This window comes from Gadus macrocephalus, chromosome 11, assembly GCF_031168955.1.
Source record: "Gadus macrocephalus chromosome 11, ASM3116895v1".
NCBI classification, from domain to species: Eukaryota; Metazoa; Chordata; class Actinopteri; order Gadiformes; family Gadidae; genus Gadus; species Gadus macrocephalus.
In genome coordinates this window covers 5,304,266-5,320,688 of record NC_082392.1, presented here as the reverse complement: position 1 = coordinate 5,320,688, position 16,423 = coordinate 5,304,266, and the positions used below count along the sequence as shown (strand labels likewise).

The window sequence follows — 16,423 nt, the reverse complement described above, 5'->3', positions numbered from 1 at the left end:
TTACCCTGTAAAATATATATATTTTTTAATTTACCATGGCATGAATCATCAAATAATCATCGAGCAGGGGCGTCCAGATGAACCTTGGACCTCATTTATCAGCCGTGCGTACGAACATTGCCACGCAAAGGGAATTTGCCTTCTTTGTACTTAAACTTAGGAATGTGTGTAAATATAAGAACAGCTCTGACCATGCGTACAGCTCTGACCAAGCGAATCTAGGGGTAGAATAGCGATACAAGGAAAAAGCAAAGCATTTAAGTTAAGAGTCAACGTATGCATGAAGCAATCAATATCCACATATGTCACGTGTTTCCTTTAATTAGAAAACAAATCACCCCTTTGTCTAATGGTAAACAGACAAATTAGGGTCTAACCCTATAAAAGACAGCTATGAAAAAAAGTTTTTAATGTGGTGCAATGGCTTATCTTATTATAAGACTTTGTAAACTGCTCTCCGCAGGGAGCGCGTTTTCAAAGATCGCGCTGATCTTACTGACGTCACATGTCTGCGAGCTGTGACTCCCGAACACCAACTAAATTAAAATGCCGCAAGCTTTCTTTTATTTGTAATGCCTCCTGGACCAAGTTAGCCAAAAAGTAACTTTGGGTTGAATTCAACCTCGTTAATGAGCGTTTCCATTTTAGTGTTGGAGAAGTTTATTTCTTCGCTCTCTTTACCATTAGAGCGGTGAAGGGGGAAAACACATTCGCATGGTTGATAAAGGGATGCGATGTGACCTCAACTTCAAACCATTTATCCGGGGTCAGATTGCGCGAGCAGCTCCAGCAGGGGACCATAGACTTCCCTTGCCTGTGACAATATATGGTTAATTGGAGGCGTTTCTGAATGCAAACGTCTGAGCGTGAACGCGCACGGTACGAACAGGTGGGATTTATCAAGATTCATTACTTACTGATGTGCGTACGATTGCCTTATTCACTTTTGATAAGAACTAAATTTAATTCGTAAGAGAATTTAGATCCTGTTCTACGCACGGTTGATAAATGAGGCCCCTGGAATTTCTAAGATGGACACATTCCTACAAATTTGGTTCCCATTATAGTACTATCTAGAAATATCTATACTTGGTTGATTATTTATGCAACCAATAAATGTCAGATTTAGAGAGAATAAATAGTGTCCAAATTCTATTCTTCTTCGCTTTTCCCTATAGTGAACATTGAATACACTATTTAGGGTACAAGTGAGACAAACTGAACCCAGCCTATATCTCCGAGGCGACAAGCCTTAACAACCTTCGATGCTTTAAGCCAATTACGAAAGTATAGACAATTTTTATTAAAATGACAGCTGAGCCATTGCAGGGCATAGATTGTCCTTTAGACATAGATCTAAATAATTTTTAACAGTATTTATCAATGAGCTTGGTTTGCATATCTAGTGTTTAATAATATGAATTGTGTTTTGTCATCTTTATTGCCAATATTTCACATACGATTACACTGCAAAGATAAAGAAATAATTTTCCAAACCAAAATACAAAGAAATCTGAATGAACTGAAAATATACAACTCTCCAAATGATTCTTCAAGTCAAGGTGTGGGTCCCAGAAGCTGTTCCACGGCTACGCGTCCACTGTTGATGACATCATTAACAGAGACCCCGTCGTAGGAGGATCCCACGAGAGACAGAGGAAGGTTCTTCTCTGCCACGTACCGACGCATGCTCTCTGCAGAGACACACAAAAACACACAGTCCGCTTAGGCACTCCTTGATATATCTTATCAAACTATTTCCTCTTTGTATGAAGACTCAGTGGGTGTATTGTTAAAACAAACTCACCGACACGTTTCCAGTGCCCAAGGTAATACTGAGGAATGCAGTTCTGGTAAGAAAAGGGAAAACTTGACATTAGAACTAGTAGGAAATAAAATATAAAACAAGTTTTTCTTGTTCTTTCCACAAAGATCTTAATGGATCTGTTCATCTTTACACTCATGTCAAATATACAATATATATATATATACACAAGTATGTTTCTAATTTTCTTTTTTACAATTTCGGTAATTTTCTTGGTATGTCGCACTTGACCATAAAGAAAAAACGTAACTATTAAATACTTCTACAAACGAGTGACCTTTCTGCATCCGCCTTTTAACCTGGTCATGCACCCTCGACAGTCATCCCCACAGCTACCTTCTGCAGGGCCACCTTGCTCCAGATGGGGGGGAACCCCGCACCCAGGTGGGCACGGACCGCCTGGGTCGCCACTGCCAAGAGACTCTCCTCGGACACAGTGTCAGGTGATCCAAACACTTCCTGGAACCAGGCCCCGCCCATCATCACCTGGCACACAAAGAACCACGGACACCCAGCGCATAGTTTGAATTTCTGTCGCAAAAAACATCCGATCGCTTTGTGTTTGTCGAGTGCTAAATTAAAATCAAAAGTGTCTACCGTTAATCGAGTGGTGACTCCTTTGGGGCTGTTGTGTTGAGGGAAAGGCACAGAGTCGTAGACCACTCCTAATACGCCTTTATTCTCCGTGGATGGAATCAGGTGACCAAAGCCCTGGAATGGGCAGAAGGCTCGGTGTACATCATTTATATAGACAGACTCAGACACACACACACACACACACACACACACACACACACACACACACACACACACACACACACACACACACACACACACACACACACACACACACACACACACACACACACACACACACACACAGCCACCGGGTTTTGAATGTTGTCGAGTCCAGCTTCAGGTCTTTACCTCCACAGGAAGGATAGCGCCCTGGTACTCCAGGTTCACGACGGCGACCGTCACGTACGAGATCTCCTGGGCCTGTTTGCTGAGCGGCGCCAGGGCTGGAGGCAGGGCTGAGGCCAGGGCTGAGGAGAAGACCGGAAGAGAGCGATATATCAAGGACATTGTTCATCAAATGTCTTAAAAGGAGGAGGAAGAAGAAGCTGAAAATGATACACAAGTGCATTCATATTAAGAGTATTCCGAGCATCATTCCGAATGCACCATATGCATGAATGTAATCACCACATTCAATAAATGTCCATGTTTACCGTCAGCTGGCAAGGCAGAGATGACGTGGTCAGCCGATATGGTCCCGCCCTCCGTCTGGATCTGAATCACATGACCACCACACAATCACCACCACAGCCCTGTTTCCGCTCAGCCAGGTGGATGTTGGTTATGAGGTGTGATACGGATCGCCTCGGTCAACGTTTGGAGGGGTAAGTCTCTCACCTCCCAGCCTGACGAGGAGAGGTGCATCTCCTTAACCGCAGCCTCGCTGCAGAGTTGGGCCTTCCCGCTTTGCTGCAGCCAATCAGCGAGCCCCTCTGGGAGGCTGCCCATGCCCCTGAGCAAGGACCACTGCGCCCACGACTCCTCCTGGGACCTCTTGGCCAGAGCCCCAGGGAGGACCGCCTGGTCCTGGCCTTCAACAACAACAACAACAACAACATCAACATCAACCACGACAACAACAGTCTGAGTACTGGGAATACCAGTACTCAACGACTGTTGTCGTTGAAGGCCAGGCCCGCCTGGTCCTGGCATTCAACCACAACAACAACAACAACAACAACGACAACAGTCTGAATGCTGGGAATACCCAACCTTGTATTGAGAAATGGAGTTAATAACATATCCATTACAGAGGTCCAAAGTCAGCTTTGGGGGTCTACTGGAGAAACGCCCCCCCCCCCCAGGGCTGTTGCTACAGGCAGGTGACACGCGTTCAGAGGTAAAAGCCGTTCTCTGTGTTCATTATCGGCCCCGCGGCGAGACCCACCTGATCCCAGCAGCATCCCCAGCACGATGGAGCCCCGGCTCTGCTCGGCCCGGTACAGCGGGGGGAAGCACGACCGCACGCTCAGCCGCCTGCAGTCCCCCGCAAACACGCCGCGACACAGGCTGTCTATGGCTATGTCCGCCAGCTGACCACGCAGACACAGACACGCACACACACACACACACACAGACACAGACACAGACACAGACACAGACACAGACAGACAGACAGACAGACAGACAGACAGACAGACAGACAGACAGACAGACAGACAGACAGACAGACAGACAGACAGACAGACAGACACAGTGTTAAACATGTACTTTGTAATTTTGTACTGAACTTCCTCAGTAGGTCACTCGGCTCTTTTGTGTCCTTCTCCCCCTCACCTCCTTTCCTAGCCTCCTAGATACAAACGAGTGGATGGACTCATCGTCCTCCTTGCCTTTCTTCACCAGGATCTCCTTAGCGATGCTGTGGATGATCGGTCGAGAGAAGGGAGAGACTGTCTGGAGCGCTCCCCTGTAAAAGGAAGGGACAGAAGAGGGAGAAAGAGAGAAAAGGAGTGAAAGGGGTAATAGCGAACAACACATTATTTTGCTGAAGCAAGATCACTGTATTTTTCATCTAGGTGTAGTGTGTATGCAAAAGATAAGTAAATGGAATGTGAATTATGTTATCCAACCAACGTGTTAACAAATCTGAGAACAATTTAGTCACCAAAATGATCATTTAAGGGTTAAATGAGGAGCTTGACACTGACAAATGTTAGAGTCGTACCATAGTCCTGAGGGCATCTTGTGTAGTTTCTCATTCACATAGAGGTATCTGTTCTTGGAGGCGTTGTGACTGTAGGGGACAGGGAGGATTTCATTCTCCAGGCCGATGTCCTGCACCTGGACGGGGAGACACAACCAGGTGAACACCTACCCTCCAGCAAGGTGATCTACAGGGCACCTCAACGCGTTACAGCCCAAACCCCACATCCTGTGGGCACTGCAGACAGACCTCAGAGTGGTCGTACTCTTGGTGGGTTCAACTAGCAAAACAATGAGCGTGTGGATTTAAGGGGTTCAATTGGGGAGTGTTGAACTAATTAACCCAGCACAACCGGATCATTCAACCCTCAGAATGCGGTAATGATCTGGTATCTTCTTGCCTATTGAAGACAATGATGCTGGACCTCACCTTTGACGTAGGGATAGACCTTCTTCTATAAAGCCTTGAGTACACGTGGACACTGGACACCAATAGCACACCAAGACAACCACTACAACCTATCGGCCAAATGTGTTTCTGTCAAACACTGCATGAGGAATACGCATCGATACTAAAAACACCTGACCCACTGAGACTTCAGCCCCTCCACTGAATAGAATAGTCGTATCATTTCCTGAGAGATTTATTTTGTTACGTTGAATGTATAGGCAGACTGGTTTTCATATTTCTTCAGGGTTTCTTTGCAAAGAATGCTTAATGTTTAAAATCAAAGCAAACCCCAGATCAAAAAGTGAGAGCTCTGATAATGATAGTTGTTGGGTTACTGATGCAGCGAGTCGACTGAAGATGAATCACGAATCCAAGTGAGCAGCGCCCGGTCGCCGTGCCTAGGCCTAAAAAAAAAATTTGTTTGGTTCCGGTTTCCGACCGACCCTGTCAATTTATGTGCGACCCAAATTATTTTAGGAGCTTTAAAAAAAATAATAATAATAATAATATATATATTTTTTTATGCAAACTATAATCACGTTTTGGTACAGCACCTCTTCATTCTGTACAAGGATGAGCGAATTTTCTCGTTTTTAAATGAAAACAACCTACCTATCATTCGCTGCCGCTGGAAAAAATAAAATAAAAAAATAAAATAAATTCCCTACCTACCCATGACCTCAACTGACAACCAACAGGAACCAAACTTTTTTTTTTTTTAGGCCCTACCAGGTTGAGCGTGTTTAATCCGACCGCTCCCGCCGGCCGTATGCCTCGGGGGCCGTGCTCGAACACGGCCCCGTCCGACCGCTGGGTGGACCACAGCCAGCCCCCGTAACGACCGCTTGACTCCAAGAGAATCACCTGCAGGACCAGAGAGAGAGAGAGAGAGAGGGTGAGACAGAGGTAGTCTGCCAACAAAGACTCGTGACTTGGTGACACCATTTCAATAAAATGCATTATAGTTCTAGAAAAATATTGAGAAAGGGATGAGATTATACCCCTTGCACATCACCGTGCTTTGTATATGGTCCGATGTCTGTTGCACTCACTGTACTTGTTAGTTAATAGTTATCTGTAATTAGTGAGCTGCTACTGGTAGATAGTTAATATTAGTAGTGATGGAAGAATAAAAGTGTAAATCAAATTGTATGAAAGTCTTCGAAGGGCAGGAGTTTGTTACCTTGGCCACTTGGGGACTCTTGGAAAGATAGTAGGCTGTTGCCAGGCCACCAATGCCCCCCCCTAATACTGCCACAGTCTTCATCTACTCTCTAGAGAAAAAAACAGAGGCGAAGATTCATACACACAAACAATGAATTGATTATTTCGCGTACAAACCTGTCTTTATTTAATCAAATTTAGTATCCTTTAATAAAAGGAAGGTGTTACTGTAATTTCTTATCTTAAGTTCACCAAGTTAAGATTAAAATGTATGTATGCATGAATGTTACAACAGTTAAGTTAGTAGGCTATAAACAAGTATCATATCAGCAGGGCGACCATGAAACTAGAATACGAAAATAAACGGTAGTCAAAAACAGTATGTTGGGAGTGGCTATGCACTAATCTGATTGTGTGAACGGGTGGGTCACTTTTGTGTGTGTAGAAAGACCATATTGGAATAGTCAAAATGCTCATGCACTTCCTCCTCTTATGTTGTTGAAAGCCAGGAATTGTGTATATCCCTCAAAATCAGTGATGTTGAGGTGCCTCATTGCAATGCTTCTGAAGCTGCCTCTCCGAAATCATTTATTCTCTTCTGGCCACCTCCCCCCAAAACAAGTGTCTAGAAGTCTGATAGGTAAATTAGATACGAACACAAACTATGATGCTGTTACATACTGTACACACACACACACACACACACACACACACACACACACACACACACACACACACACACACACACACACACACACACAGTACCATATACGTATAGCTCAACTTGGTTAAGAGCATTGCAGCAATTAAAGTAATGTATGTAGTAGTAGTATGTAGTGTGATAACCATTTGATATGATTATGACGTCCATTATGTAGACTTCTCCCACAGTTCAAGGGTTCACTTCCCCAGGTCCTGACTTGAGCCACATCATGTCCTTACCCAAGACCTAACCTGAACCCTTTGGATATACCTTATCGAAAACATCCTTAGCAATAGAAACTACCGATACGAGCTTTCAGACCGATAGGAATACTCACAAAGTAACATGGATCACGCATCAAAAGGCTTCACAAGGATGTTGTCAGTGCTAGTCTGCCTGTCAAGTGAGGAGGAGGTTATACTGACTATAGGCCTACTTCGATGTGTTTAAATTATTGTAGGCATGTCGATTTTAAACTAGGTAGGTAAAATGAAATGTGTATTTGAGTAAACTACCAACCTGGTCCCCGAAGTTGTGTGAGTGATAGGGTCATCACAAGCGCCAATGTTCAATGGGACTTCAACGATTTGTTGCAGCAAATCCTTACTCACTAGAGGGGCTCGATGTTAAAAAAAAGAGCCGACGCAGGGATGACTAGAACACAGCCAATGTCATGTTACTAACGCCTGTCACTGTACAGTGATCCACGGTCACCGATCCGATCATTAACAATCAGGTTACGCCCATCGATATGTAAGGCAAAAGTTACGCCCCGTTCACGGCTTCTTCTTTAAACCTCATGGCAAAAGAGCTGAAAAGGAGCTCACTACGCCACCTGTTGGGCTGGAATGGGAAGCACATTATGGAAGAATAACCCGCCCTAAAGGAGCCCCCTTTATCGGCTCCCCCTCCATCCGGTCCTCCCACCACAAAAAAAAAAAAAGACTAACCCCAATCCAATACCTATAACATCCTTGCTACTTTATTCTATCAGCATAGATATCACTATAAAAAAAAAGTGATTATACAAATGTGAGATTGTCATACTTGGCTTTTAAGAGTTTTCATTCCTGAGCTGAAAATACACACGCTGCTGAGCTCACAGTGAGATGTGTGCGTGGGTCCTGAGCTCTGCATGGCCCTGTAATTAGAGAGGCCAAATACCACACTGCAAATCATTGCATCCACACCGCACAGAGAACACCCAAAAGTCAAATCGACGTCATTAAATGAGTCACTCAGTAGACCTATAGGTTAGTCGTAATACTTATATTGAAGAAGTATATATATTTGTTTTTAAGAAAAAGTGCATATAGCCCACAGGATAAGGGTTGCATAGTAATGGCACTTAAATAATAACGCCTTTTGTGAGGTGAATATATTCTTGACTTATGTTGACTAAAAGTTCACATTCATGCACTCAATTCTTTAGAGCAATCATGTAGAAAAAATATATTTTTTTATTATTCAAGCCGAAGATGTGAATTCTAAACATGTAATAAAACAGATATGTGTTGTTTAGAAATAGCGGGTTGTCATCGTAGTTCTGGATATATTTTCACTGTTAGAAAATATAAGTAGGGTAATATAAGAAGCAAATATAAGTTTGGCGAAACATTTTTAAATATAAATATAGACATATTACTAATACCTTTAGAATATTAAAACCAAAAACAAGAGAATGGAGATACACTCCGGAACAGAAGGGGGCGACATGCACGTAACAAAGACCAACAAAGGGGATGCTGGCACTTCTCTTGGTGCATTGTGGGAACACTTCGGCCACATGTACATGTTGCGCATGCTCTTGTGGACAGTACCTCGTTGCAAGGAGAGAGCCAGCATAGACGCACGCCTGATCTCATTCTCTAGACCAGGTTCCTGAGCAAATCAACATGAGTACAGGTAAAGAGCCTTCTTCAGCATTTTCTTTTAGATTGCACAATTAAGATACATTTTCGAAACAGTCTTCAAACATACAACTGTTAAACTTATTAATCAATTTTTTTCCTCATCTGAAGGCCGGTCATGCGATATTTTCATTTTAATGCGAGGAAGTTGAAACTGATACTCGTATAGCGTTAAAATGGTATAACTAGTTTGTTATAGTGCATGTTATTCCTTTTGCAAACAATTATCCCTTTGACAAATGTTGACGCCGATCACTAAAAGTAGCCCTCGTGGGCCGGAGACACGTGTTTAGCTACACATGCTAAGCCAATGTTCTTTTTCTTTTCGTCTGGTGGGCCACTAGTCAAGACACGTTGTCGATTATCGTTTTGGTTATCGTATTGGTTAATTCATGAATCTTTAATAATCAAGCCACCGAGATACTGATGCGATTGACCGGGGTAACTAACGTTACCCGGCCAAACTACGCAGATTGGTTTTAGCCAAAGCGTGTTTGGGGCGGTATATCGGAGGGCTGGTTCATGGTATACGGTTCTGTTTTTTAAGGTTCTAAATCCCATATTTGTACTAAAATGACAAACACCATGCTTTTGGGGGTACAAGCGTTATTTACCATGTCATGTTTCTGGGCGGAAATTCGTATTTCCTTTAAGCAAGCGATTTTATCTTAATATATTCGACAGCAAATGCATATTACGGTGCAGATGATTGAGTGTTTTACTTCATGCTTTCCACAGGATTCACCCCTCGTGGCCGAGGAGGTTTCCGTGGAAGCTCCGGCGATCGAGGTGGAAGAGGGAGCTTCGGTGGTGGAAGGGGGAGCTTCGGTGATCGGGGTGGAAGAGGAAGCTTTGGCGACCGTGGACGTGGTGGCTTTAGAGGAGGAAGAGGTAAACAAGTTGTTTATGTCGTTAAAAGTCCAACAGTTGACCTATTGAGTATTCTTTTGTGTCTTGCTTTTCAACACTGAATAGAAGGTCATATTGGCAAAGGGCTTGGCAAGTTTTGCTTACTGATATATTTTTGGTCTTTTCCTCATAGGTGGAAGTTTCAGGTCACCAGAAGGAGGTGGATTCAGAGGGAGGGGTGGTGGCAGAGGTGCACCGAGAGGCAGAGGTGGTGCAAGAGGAGGATTTGGAGCAGGAAGGAAGGTTATTGTGGAACCCCACAGGCATGAAGGTGAGCACATGGCTTTGTGTAACAAGATCAGACGTCCACGGGAAACCCTTTGCTTTCGACAAACGTTTTGCATCTTGAATGACTTGAGGGGTGAAATATGACTAGTACATAAACACATTTTTCACCTTCGTTCCCATCAGGAGTGTTTATCTGCAGAGGGAAAGAAGATGCTCTGGTGACCAAAAACATGGCGGTCGGAGAATCGGTTTATGGCGAAAAGAGGATGAGTGTTGAGGTAAATCCTTTGCTGAGAGAAAGTATATCTTCACTGGTCCAAGATACCCTCTCCCCCCAGCTGCTGTGCTGGAGTGGGCCTGAAAGTGTTTTGGTAGATGACTGTCTCTTCTCCACTGTGACTGGGCCCCACAATCCCTACTTGCAACTAGTATGCAGACGACAAGCTTACAAAAGTATATGTTTTATGAAGGGTGCAATTGTATTGTCCCTTGTGTTTCATTCGTTTTGTGATTTGTTGGATAAAAACACCGCTTGTCATCTTTGCCTTTTTAAAAACGTTTTTTAACTCAAATTGTGTTCCACCTCAGGAAGGCGAGACGAAGATTGAGTACCGTGCATGGAATCCATTCCGCTCCAAGTTGGCAGCAGCCATCCTGGGAGGTGTGGACCAGATTCATATCAAACCAGGGTCGAAGGTCATGTACCTCGGAGCAGCCTCAGGGACTACAGTGTCCCATGTTTCCGATATTGTTGGACCAGTAAGTTCTTAATTTATTACATTTTTAAACGAATGTTGTAAAGATGATGGCCCACAATAATACATCTGCATTCCCATGTTGCGCTTTCTCCTAGATAACACAGAATTTTACCATAGTTTCTGTAGCAGTGTAACGTTCTCAGATTAAAAAGAACAAACTTGATGTGTTGCCAGAGCATTGGTAAGTGAGACGTGTCTTTTTGTTAACAGGAAGGGCTGGTTTATGCTGTGGAGTTTTCCCATCGATCAGGCCGCGATCTTTTAAACGTGGCAAAGAAAAGAACCAACATTATTCCAATTATTGAGGATGCCCGTCACCCACACAAGTACCGCATGCTTGTTGGTAAGTAACAACCAGACTGCCTGCTTAAAAGATGACCAAGCATCCAATTTCCAGGTCAAATATTGTTATTATTTCTCAACTAATGTTGAGTAATGCCAACAGAATAATAATCGAACCCCATTTCTTTTCATGACAAATTTGATTGCATTATAAATGTGTACTATGATGGCCTATGGTGTATCTGTAAAATAATGTATAATAATTTTCTTAGGTATGGTTGATGTCATTTTTGCTGATGTTGCCCAGCCTGACCAAACCAGGATTGTCGCACTGAACGCTCACAACTTCCTGAAGAATGGGGGGCACTTTGTCATCTCCATCAAGGTATGGCGAGACATGACTGAAGTGTTTTTGTTTCGTGGCGCTGCCATTTTTTTGCAGCGCCTTGCTTCATCAGTATCTTAAACGCCCTCCACCAATAGTTTTTGGGGGGTGGATTTCAACGTGCTAATTGTCACAACGCAGTAACAGAGAATGGAATTCAAATCTGCAGGAGTAGTTCAAAGGCGACGACACTGTTTTAAACGGTGTATTGTACAGTGAAATTTACATGCACTTTTTCTCCCCCTTCAGGCAAACTGCATTGACTCGACAGCAGCCCCAGAAGCAGTGTTTGCATCCGAAGTAAAGAAGATGGGGGCTGAGAACATGAAGCCACAAGAACAGCTCACGCTGGAACCCTACGAGAGAGACCATGCTGTAGTTGTAGGCATTTACAGGTAAGAAAACAGACCAAATCTAATGTCATTCACACCTCATGGTACTGATACATGCAAATAGTGACCTAATTTCAAATTAAGTAAACGGCTGTTTGCTTTTATCAGTTATTAACTTACAATTTGCATAAAATGCTTTCTATTCTTTTACAGAGCTTATTTATAAAATTACAGAGAACTCTATTTTTTTTTTTAATACTAAATATTGCATTTAAAACTTATTTTGTGACGTATTGAAGTGACTTTCTTACATTTTACAATGTACATAATTGTAGGCATAATAATACAAATCTTTAGGCAATTGTCTATTTTGCTAAGTACTGTACTATCTGTATCCGTGTCCACAATGAACCGGTCCTCATGCTGTATTTCTCTCTGCCCCACAGACCACCTCCCAAAGCAAAGAAATGAGCCTTGGAGAGCATTGCCAAATGCTAAACAGACTTTGAAACCTCCATCTGTTTCCCCAGGCATCATAATGCCAGAAACCTCTTCAGTTCTTCTTCACCCTTATCTTGTCCATGCAATGTGGCATGTCGGAAAAGCGGCTAATCCATTGTTTTCAAGCAACCTGACATCAACTTGTGGAGAATATTTTTCCTTTTGCTCACGATTGCATTGATTTAAAAAGCTGGGGGAAAACGTGGATTTCAGGACAGGATACAGTCGTAGGCTTACTTTGGCTTTTCTTTTGGTTGCATTTTTCTCTTGTGATTTAATTGTATTGTTTGATACTGTGCCCCACATTTATCGTTATTGTCAAGGAATTCTTAATTCTAGAGAGGTCCATGACTTTGTAAAGTTGCAGAAATGTTGCTCATTCTGTTTCTGGCATCTAGATTATAGCTTGTAGAAACTTTTTGACTAAATGTCTTTTTGAAAATAAAACCCATTTCTGTAATTTTGTAAACTGTTAAAGAATTTTGGTTGAAACAAGAAGTCGAGGAAGTTAAAAATATAAGATATGCAGGCTCTTGTTTTAATTTTTTTAATAAAATTCTTAAAGCACTATTTTAATTCTTGCCTGATCTTTAAAAAGTATCTAAAGTTGGTGTGTATTTCCCAACTTTTTTTATGGCATTAGTTTGTACTTTCCAAATTACTGCATTTAAATTTCACTGGTTCGTGGTAGAGTCCGGCCTAAATTAAGCTGTTCACCAGATGCAGCCTGTTGAATAAAAATGTGTTGTATCGTAAATCTGATGCTATGAGGGTCTGAATGCCTTATCTGATCATTTAGGTGATGGGTATATCGGTGTTGCCACACAAGGCTGTACCCATAATGGTACACTGATGTTTCCCCAAGTGGAAGCCTTTCTTAAACTGATCGGAAGTCCAAGCTCAGTTTAGTGGGAGGTTCTGATGCCTGACATGTTATGTAGATGCTTTGGAGGGGTTGATTACTGAACAGCTGCCCTCTGGGTGGGGTGTACTGATGTGGCGGATGGAATCCCATTGAAAATAAATGCGACTGGACCACCTTAAAATGCAAGCCCATAATGGTGGCGGGAGTAGTCCTGCAGCATTACTTTGATGGGATAGGGTTTGATTGGCAAGTTGTCAGATCCAATGTAGTCAGATTCTACTTCAAAGGTAGTGATGTATAAAGGGTAAACAAGAACTTATTAAATTGTGACCCGTCGGGATATTACCAAACTCATGCCATTAAAGCCTTGATCATATTTCCAAAGTAATAAGGAAAAACCTCCCAAGAATCTAGTGAAAATAGGGTGAGAATTGGTGCCCTCACTTGTTTTTACAACATTCTTGCAAAATAAGAATTCTGAGTTAGAGGTTAGGATATCTGGTCATGGTCCAGCTCTGTCGTTCTGGAGGTCTGAACATGGTCCAGACCGGTTAAGGAGTTCTGTAAAAGGTCCAGATCGGTTAAGGGAATCTGTAAATGGTCCAGATCTGTCATACGGTTAAAGAACTCCATGCCAGAATGCCTTACTGTTGCAATCCAAAAGGGTTTCAATGTGAGGTGGATGGTGGCGACTGTATTCAGGCCTACTTGCTGTGTTAATATAACATTGTCCCATAAGCAAGTAAATTGCAAGGTCCTCTTTCAAAGGTCATACTTTTCTCTTAAATATGTAGGGACTTTATTACAGGCAGATGTTAAACATTCACTGCACTTTGTGTGGAATCCTTTAGTTTTGCTGTTTGTTTCAAAGTGTTAATTGTGGGTACACAAATGGACTGCCAGAAATAGTTTTAACCCATCACCACTGGCACTGATACTTAGAGAATATCTCGAAAATGTCCTGTGAGAATCACTGCACACACGCACGCGCAAACACTGCCTCTCCCTCTCTGATCAGATTAAACCCAATATAGACTACGTGTCCACCGTATATATTGCATCAACGATCGTCTTTGCTTACATTGCTGTAGATTTCTCTAATCCCTACCCTCAAAGGAAACGTGCGGCAGTCTAATGTCCATCGGCTGGTAGATCACGGATTATAGTTGGATCGTTTTGAATGCAATGAGACTAGGTGACAAAATGCCAATTCACTCTTTCATCGTAAACAAATAAACAAATAGAAGATTTGCACTTAAAGCTGTGTTTGCCCAGCATAGCATATCGCCGAGCATGCATCTCTTTTTCACCATAAACCTTTGCATTCCCCGCCAGCACACATGTATAATTAAACCAGTGTACCAATCTACGTGAATTCACGCATGGAAAGAAGATGCTAACGATTTGAGAAACACCCATTCGTGAACGTCGAGCTGCACCATCTCTCGTTTCATGGAATATGAAGGAACATGGATAAACGCGGCCTAACGCTAGTTTGGATCGCACAATACGCATATGTGCGCACATGAACTCAGGCGGGCATTCATTGAAGAAACATTTGTTTCTATTCAATACATTGTTGCTTAATTGATAGCCATGTTGACATATACCCAGCTGAACGCTTCCGTCACAGCCTGACATCGATTTGTTTGGGCGGCCATTTTGTGGGGAAATCATTAGGGGAGCGCGCGGGCCCGTACTTGAGACGGGAGCGCGCATATCGTGCAGCCCCTCTCCTGTTCTATGTGGCGGAGATTAACTGAACTGGGGGTGCTGTAACCAAGAGACGTTGATATCTTTGACCGTGCCTCGGTAATTCTGTTAAGACTTGGATGGTGCGTTTATTGTCCAGCGGCCTCTCTACTCGCCGTTGGCCGCCCATCAGGCTGCAGTGGGCGGACGTCTCCGCCAAATGCGAATGCCAGCGTTTTAGTCAGCTAGCGTGCTAGCTTGCAGCTAGCTAGTGTTAGCTTCTCGCCCTTTAAATTCATACGAACTGCTGGTGAGCTTTGCAACGTTGCTGGCGTCCGTCATAGATGTCACCTACTATTTTTCTACACTCAAGATAAACACTTGTCCAAGAAAGTACCGAGTACAAGAAACGGAAGAGTTCATTGCTGGATGTTCATGATTATGGTAGCGGGCTGTCATCCCGCCCCACACCGCGGCTAGGCTGCACTGCGCCGGGGACCAGCCCCCTTCCACCGCCCGCTGTATAAGCCGCTACTGTATGAGTAAAAACATTTTGGACGTCCCGGACCGATGTGATTTGAAACCTATCTCTACTGTAACGACTCTGCAATTCTGTTGGAATTTCTGCTTCAGAGGAGGGACGACAAACCCTCGGAAGGGGTTAGGTTCGTGAGGAAGGAGGGAGTGAGAGAGGGGTTCCGAACATGGCCGCTTCAGGGAACTTGGTTCGACACACCGCCTGAGGTAAAGCAAATTAGCCGGGTTGGCATGCTCTTATTGCTATCCTTCTGTTGCCCATGTGTCATTTGTGTTAATATGTGTGAAGCAATTCATGTTACATGGTCCAAATGTTCGCTAGCTTCACTGTCCATTTTCCTCGTTGTCAGTGTTAAAAGTCCCGTTGGCCCAAAATCTTAGGCCAGTACTGATCGGTCAGCCATACTTCATATATTTGGGCCGGAGGATGTAGATTATCTTCTTCTCCCCCCCCCCCCCTTAAATGAATTGATATATGGAGGTGTGCATATATGAAAGCTTGGTGTTGGTCGTATTATTACCCCCTCTAATGATGAGGATTGTGGTTGCTGAGGCATTATGACAAAATAAAAAAATGTCCCTTCAGCAGCAGGTTTTTTAACAGTCGATTCTTACTACCTGATGTTCTGATACAGTGCAGTATCTGAGTGAGCCGTTTGTTGGATCTGGCCATCTAGCAAGCCAACGAACTATTGTGGTCACAAGGCATGATTGAAGCGATCAATATGAGTATCTAGGCAGGTTTCACAACCAGCATCGCGACATGCCCTGAACACGACCCTCAAACAGAATAAAAAATGTTATCGGTGGACTAATGCACAGGCCGATGGATAAATAGATAGACGGACAATGCATACATTGTTGAATTAAAATCGATCGTATGCCAATTTGGTCAATAACACGTTTCAGTCAGTTGCTTAGCAGCCGTACCCAATCAATGCCTTCCTTCCCGTGAAGTTGCAGTATTTTGACCGCCAGTTATGCCAGTTGAGCTACCGCATAAACCCCAGCCCTCCCAAGACTTGGGGAAGAGGGACACTGCTACCAGGGGATTGGGTGGTGGCAACTCAAGGATGATACTGCTGTTTCACAGCTGGAGGCAATGTGACTTTTCACCCATCTTCATTTTTTCGGTTGCATCTCATCTACCATGAGCA

At 43.3% G+C, this 16,423-nt stretch overlaps 3 protein-coding genes across 5 annotated transcripts in view; 2 read left to right on the top strand and 1 right to left on the bottom strand.

Moving 5' to 3' along the window:
* Positions 1 to 1,422: 1,422 nt before the first annotated feature.
* ppox (protoporphyrinogen oxidase) lies at positions 1,423 to 8,020 on the bottom strand. 2 transcript variants are annotated; one of them, XM_060064026.1, is made up of 14 exons: positions 7,387 to 8,020; positions 7,205 to 7,263; positions 6,184 to 6,274; positions 5,730 to 5,864; positions 4,572 to 4,687; positions 4,181 to 4,313; positions 3,792 to 3,936; positions 3,242 to 3,435; positions 3,058 to 3,118; positions 2,753 to 2,871; positions 2,423 to 2,536; positions 2,162 to 2,311; positions 1,808 to 1,850; positions 1,423 to 1,694 (listed from the first exon to the last, which is right to left on the bottom strand). In XM_060064026.1, exons 3-14 carry the CDS (start codon positions 6,265 to 6,267, stop codon positions 1,558 to 1,560), a joined length of 1,431 nt encoding a protein of 476 aa, XP_059920009.1. In that variant the 5' UTR covers positions 6,268 to 6,274; positions 7,205 to 7,263; positions 7,387 to 8,020; the 3' UTR covers positions 1,423 to 1,557. The 2 variants fall into 2 exon arrangements, with proteins under 2 accessions (XP_059920009.1, XP_059920008.1); XM_060064025.1 differs by lacking the exon at positions 7,205 to 7,263 and having other exon boundaries at positions 7,387 to 8,016.
* Positions 8,021 to 8,614: 594 nt separating this feature from the next.
* Positions 8,615 to 12,740, top strand: fbl (fibrillarin). Its single transcript, XM_060065392.1, has 9 exons — positions 8,615 to 8,772; positions 9,516 to 9,668; positions 9,820 to 9,957; positions 10,098 to 10,192; positions 10,503 to 10,673; positions 10,883 to 11,015; positions 11,227 to 11,339; positions 11,589 to 11,734; positions 12,118 to 12,740. The coding sequence occupies exons 1-9, from the start codon at positions 8,763 to 8,765 to the stop codon at positions 12,140 to 12,142; spliced, it is 984 nt and encodes a 327-aa protein (XP_059921375.1). The 5' UTR covers positions 8,615 to 8,762; the 3' UTR covers positions 12,143 to 12,740.
* Positions 12,741 to 14,741: 2,001 nt separating this feature from the next.
* The window catches only part of dyrk1b (dual-specificity tyrosine-(Y)-phosphorylation regulated kinase 1B), a 38,159-nt gene continuing 36,477 nt past the window's right edge, over positions 14,742 to 16,423 (top strand). The window contains exons 1-2 of one of the 2 annotated variants that reach the window (XM_060065390.1): positions 14,742 to 15,265; positions 15,363 to 15,473. The gene's annotated coding sequence lies outside the window, so the exon portion shown is untranslated. Of the gene's footprint in view, positions 15,474 to 16,423 lie in introns of both variants that reach the window. The other variant, XM_060065388.1, reaches the window with a different exon arrangement.

Bases quoted from the DNA above. Each gene is read 5' to 3' on its own strand.
- fbl (XM_060065392.1), top strand. The intron at 10,193-10,502 runs GTAAATCCTTTG...GTTCCACCTCAG, and splicing joins AAAAGAGGATGAGTGTTGAG to GAAGGCGAGACGAAGATTGA. The intron at 11,016-11,226 runs GTAAGTAACAAC...TAATTTTCTTAG, and splicing joins CAAGTACCGCATGCTTGTTG to GTATGGTTGATGTCATTTTT.
- ppox (XM_060064026.1), bottom strand. From the start codon at position 6,267: ATGAAGACTGTGGCAGTATTAGGGGGGGGCATTGGTGGCCTGGCAACA. The intron at 4,314-4,571 runs GTACGACTCTAA...TTCCTTTTACAG, and splicing joins AAGATGCCCTCAGGACTATG to GGGAGCGCTCCAGACAGTCT. The intron at 2,872-3,057 runs GTAAACATGGAC...TCTTCTCCTCAG, and splicing joins CTCTGCCTTGCCAGCTGACG to CCCTGGCCTCAGCCCTGCCT.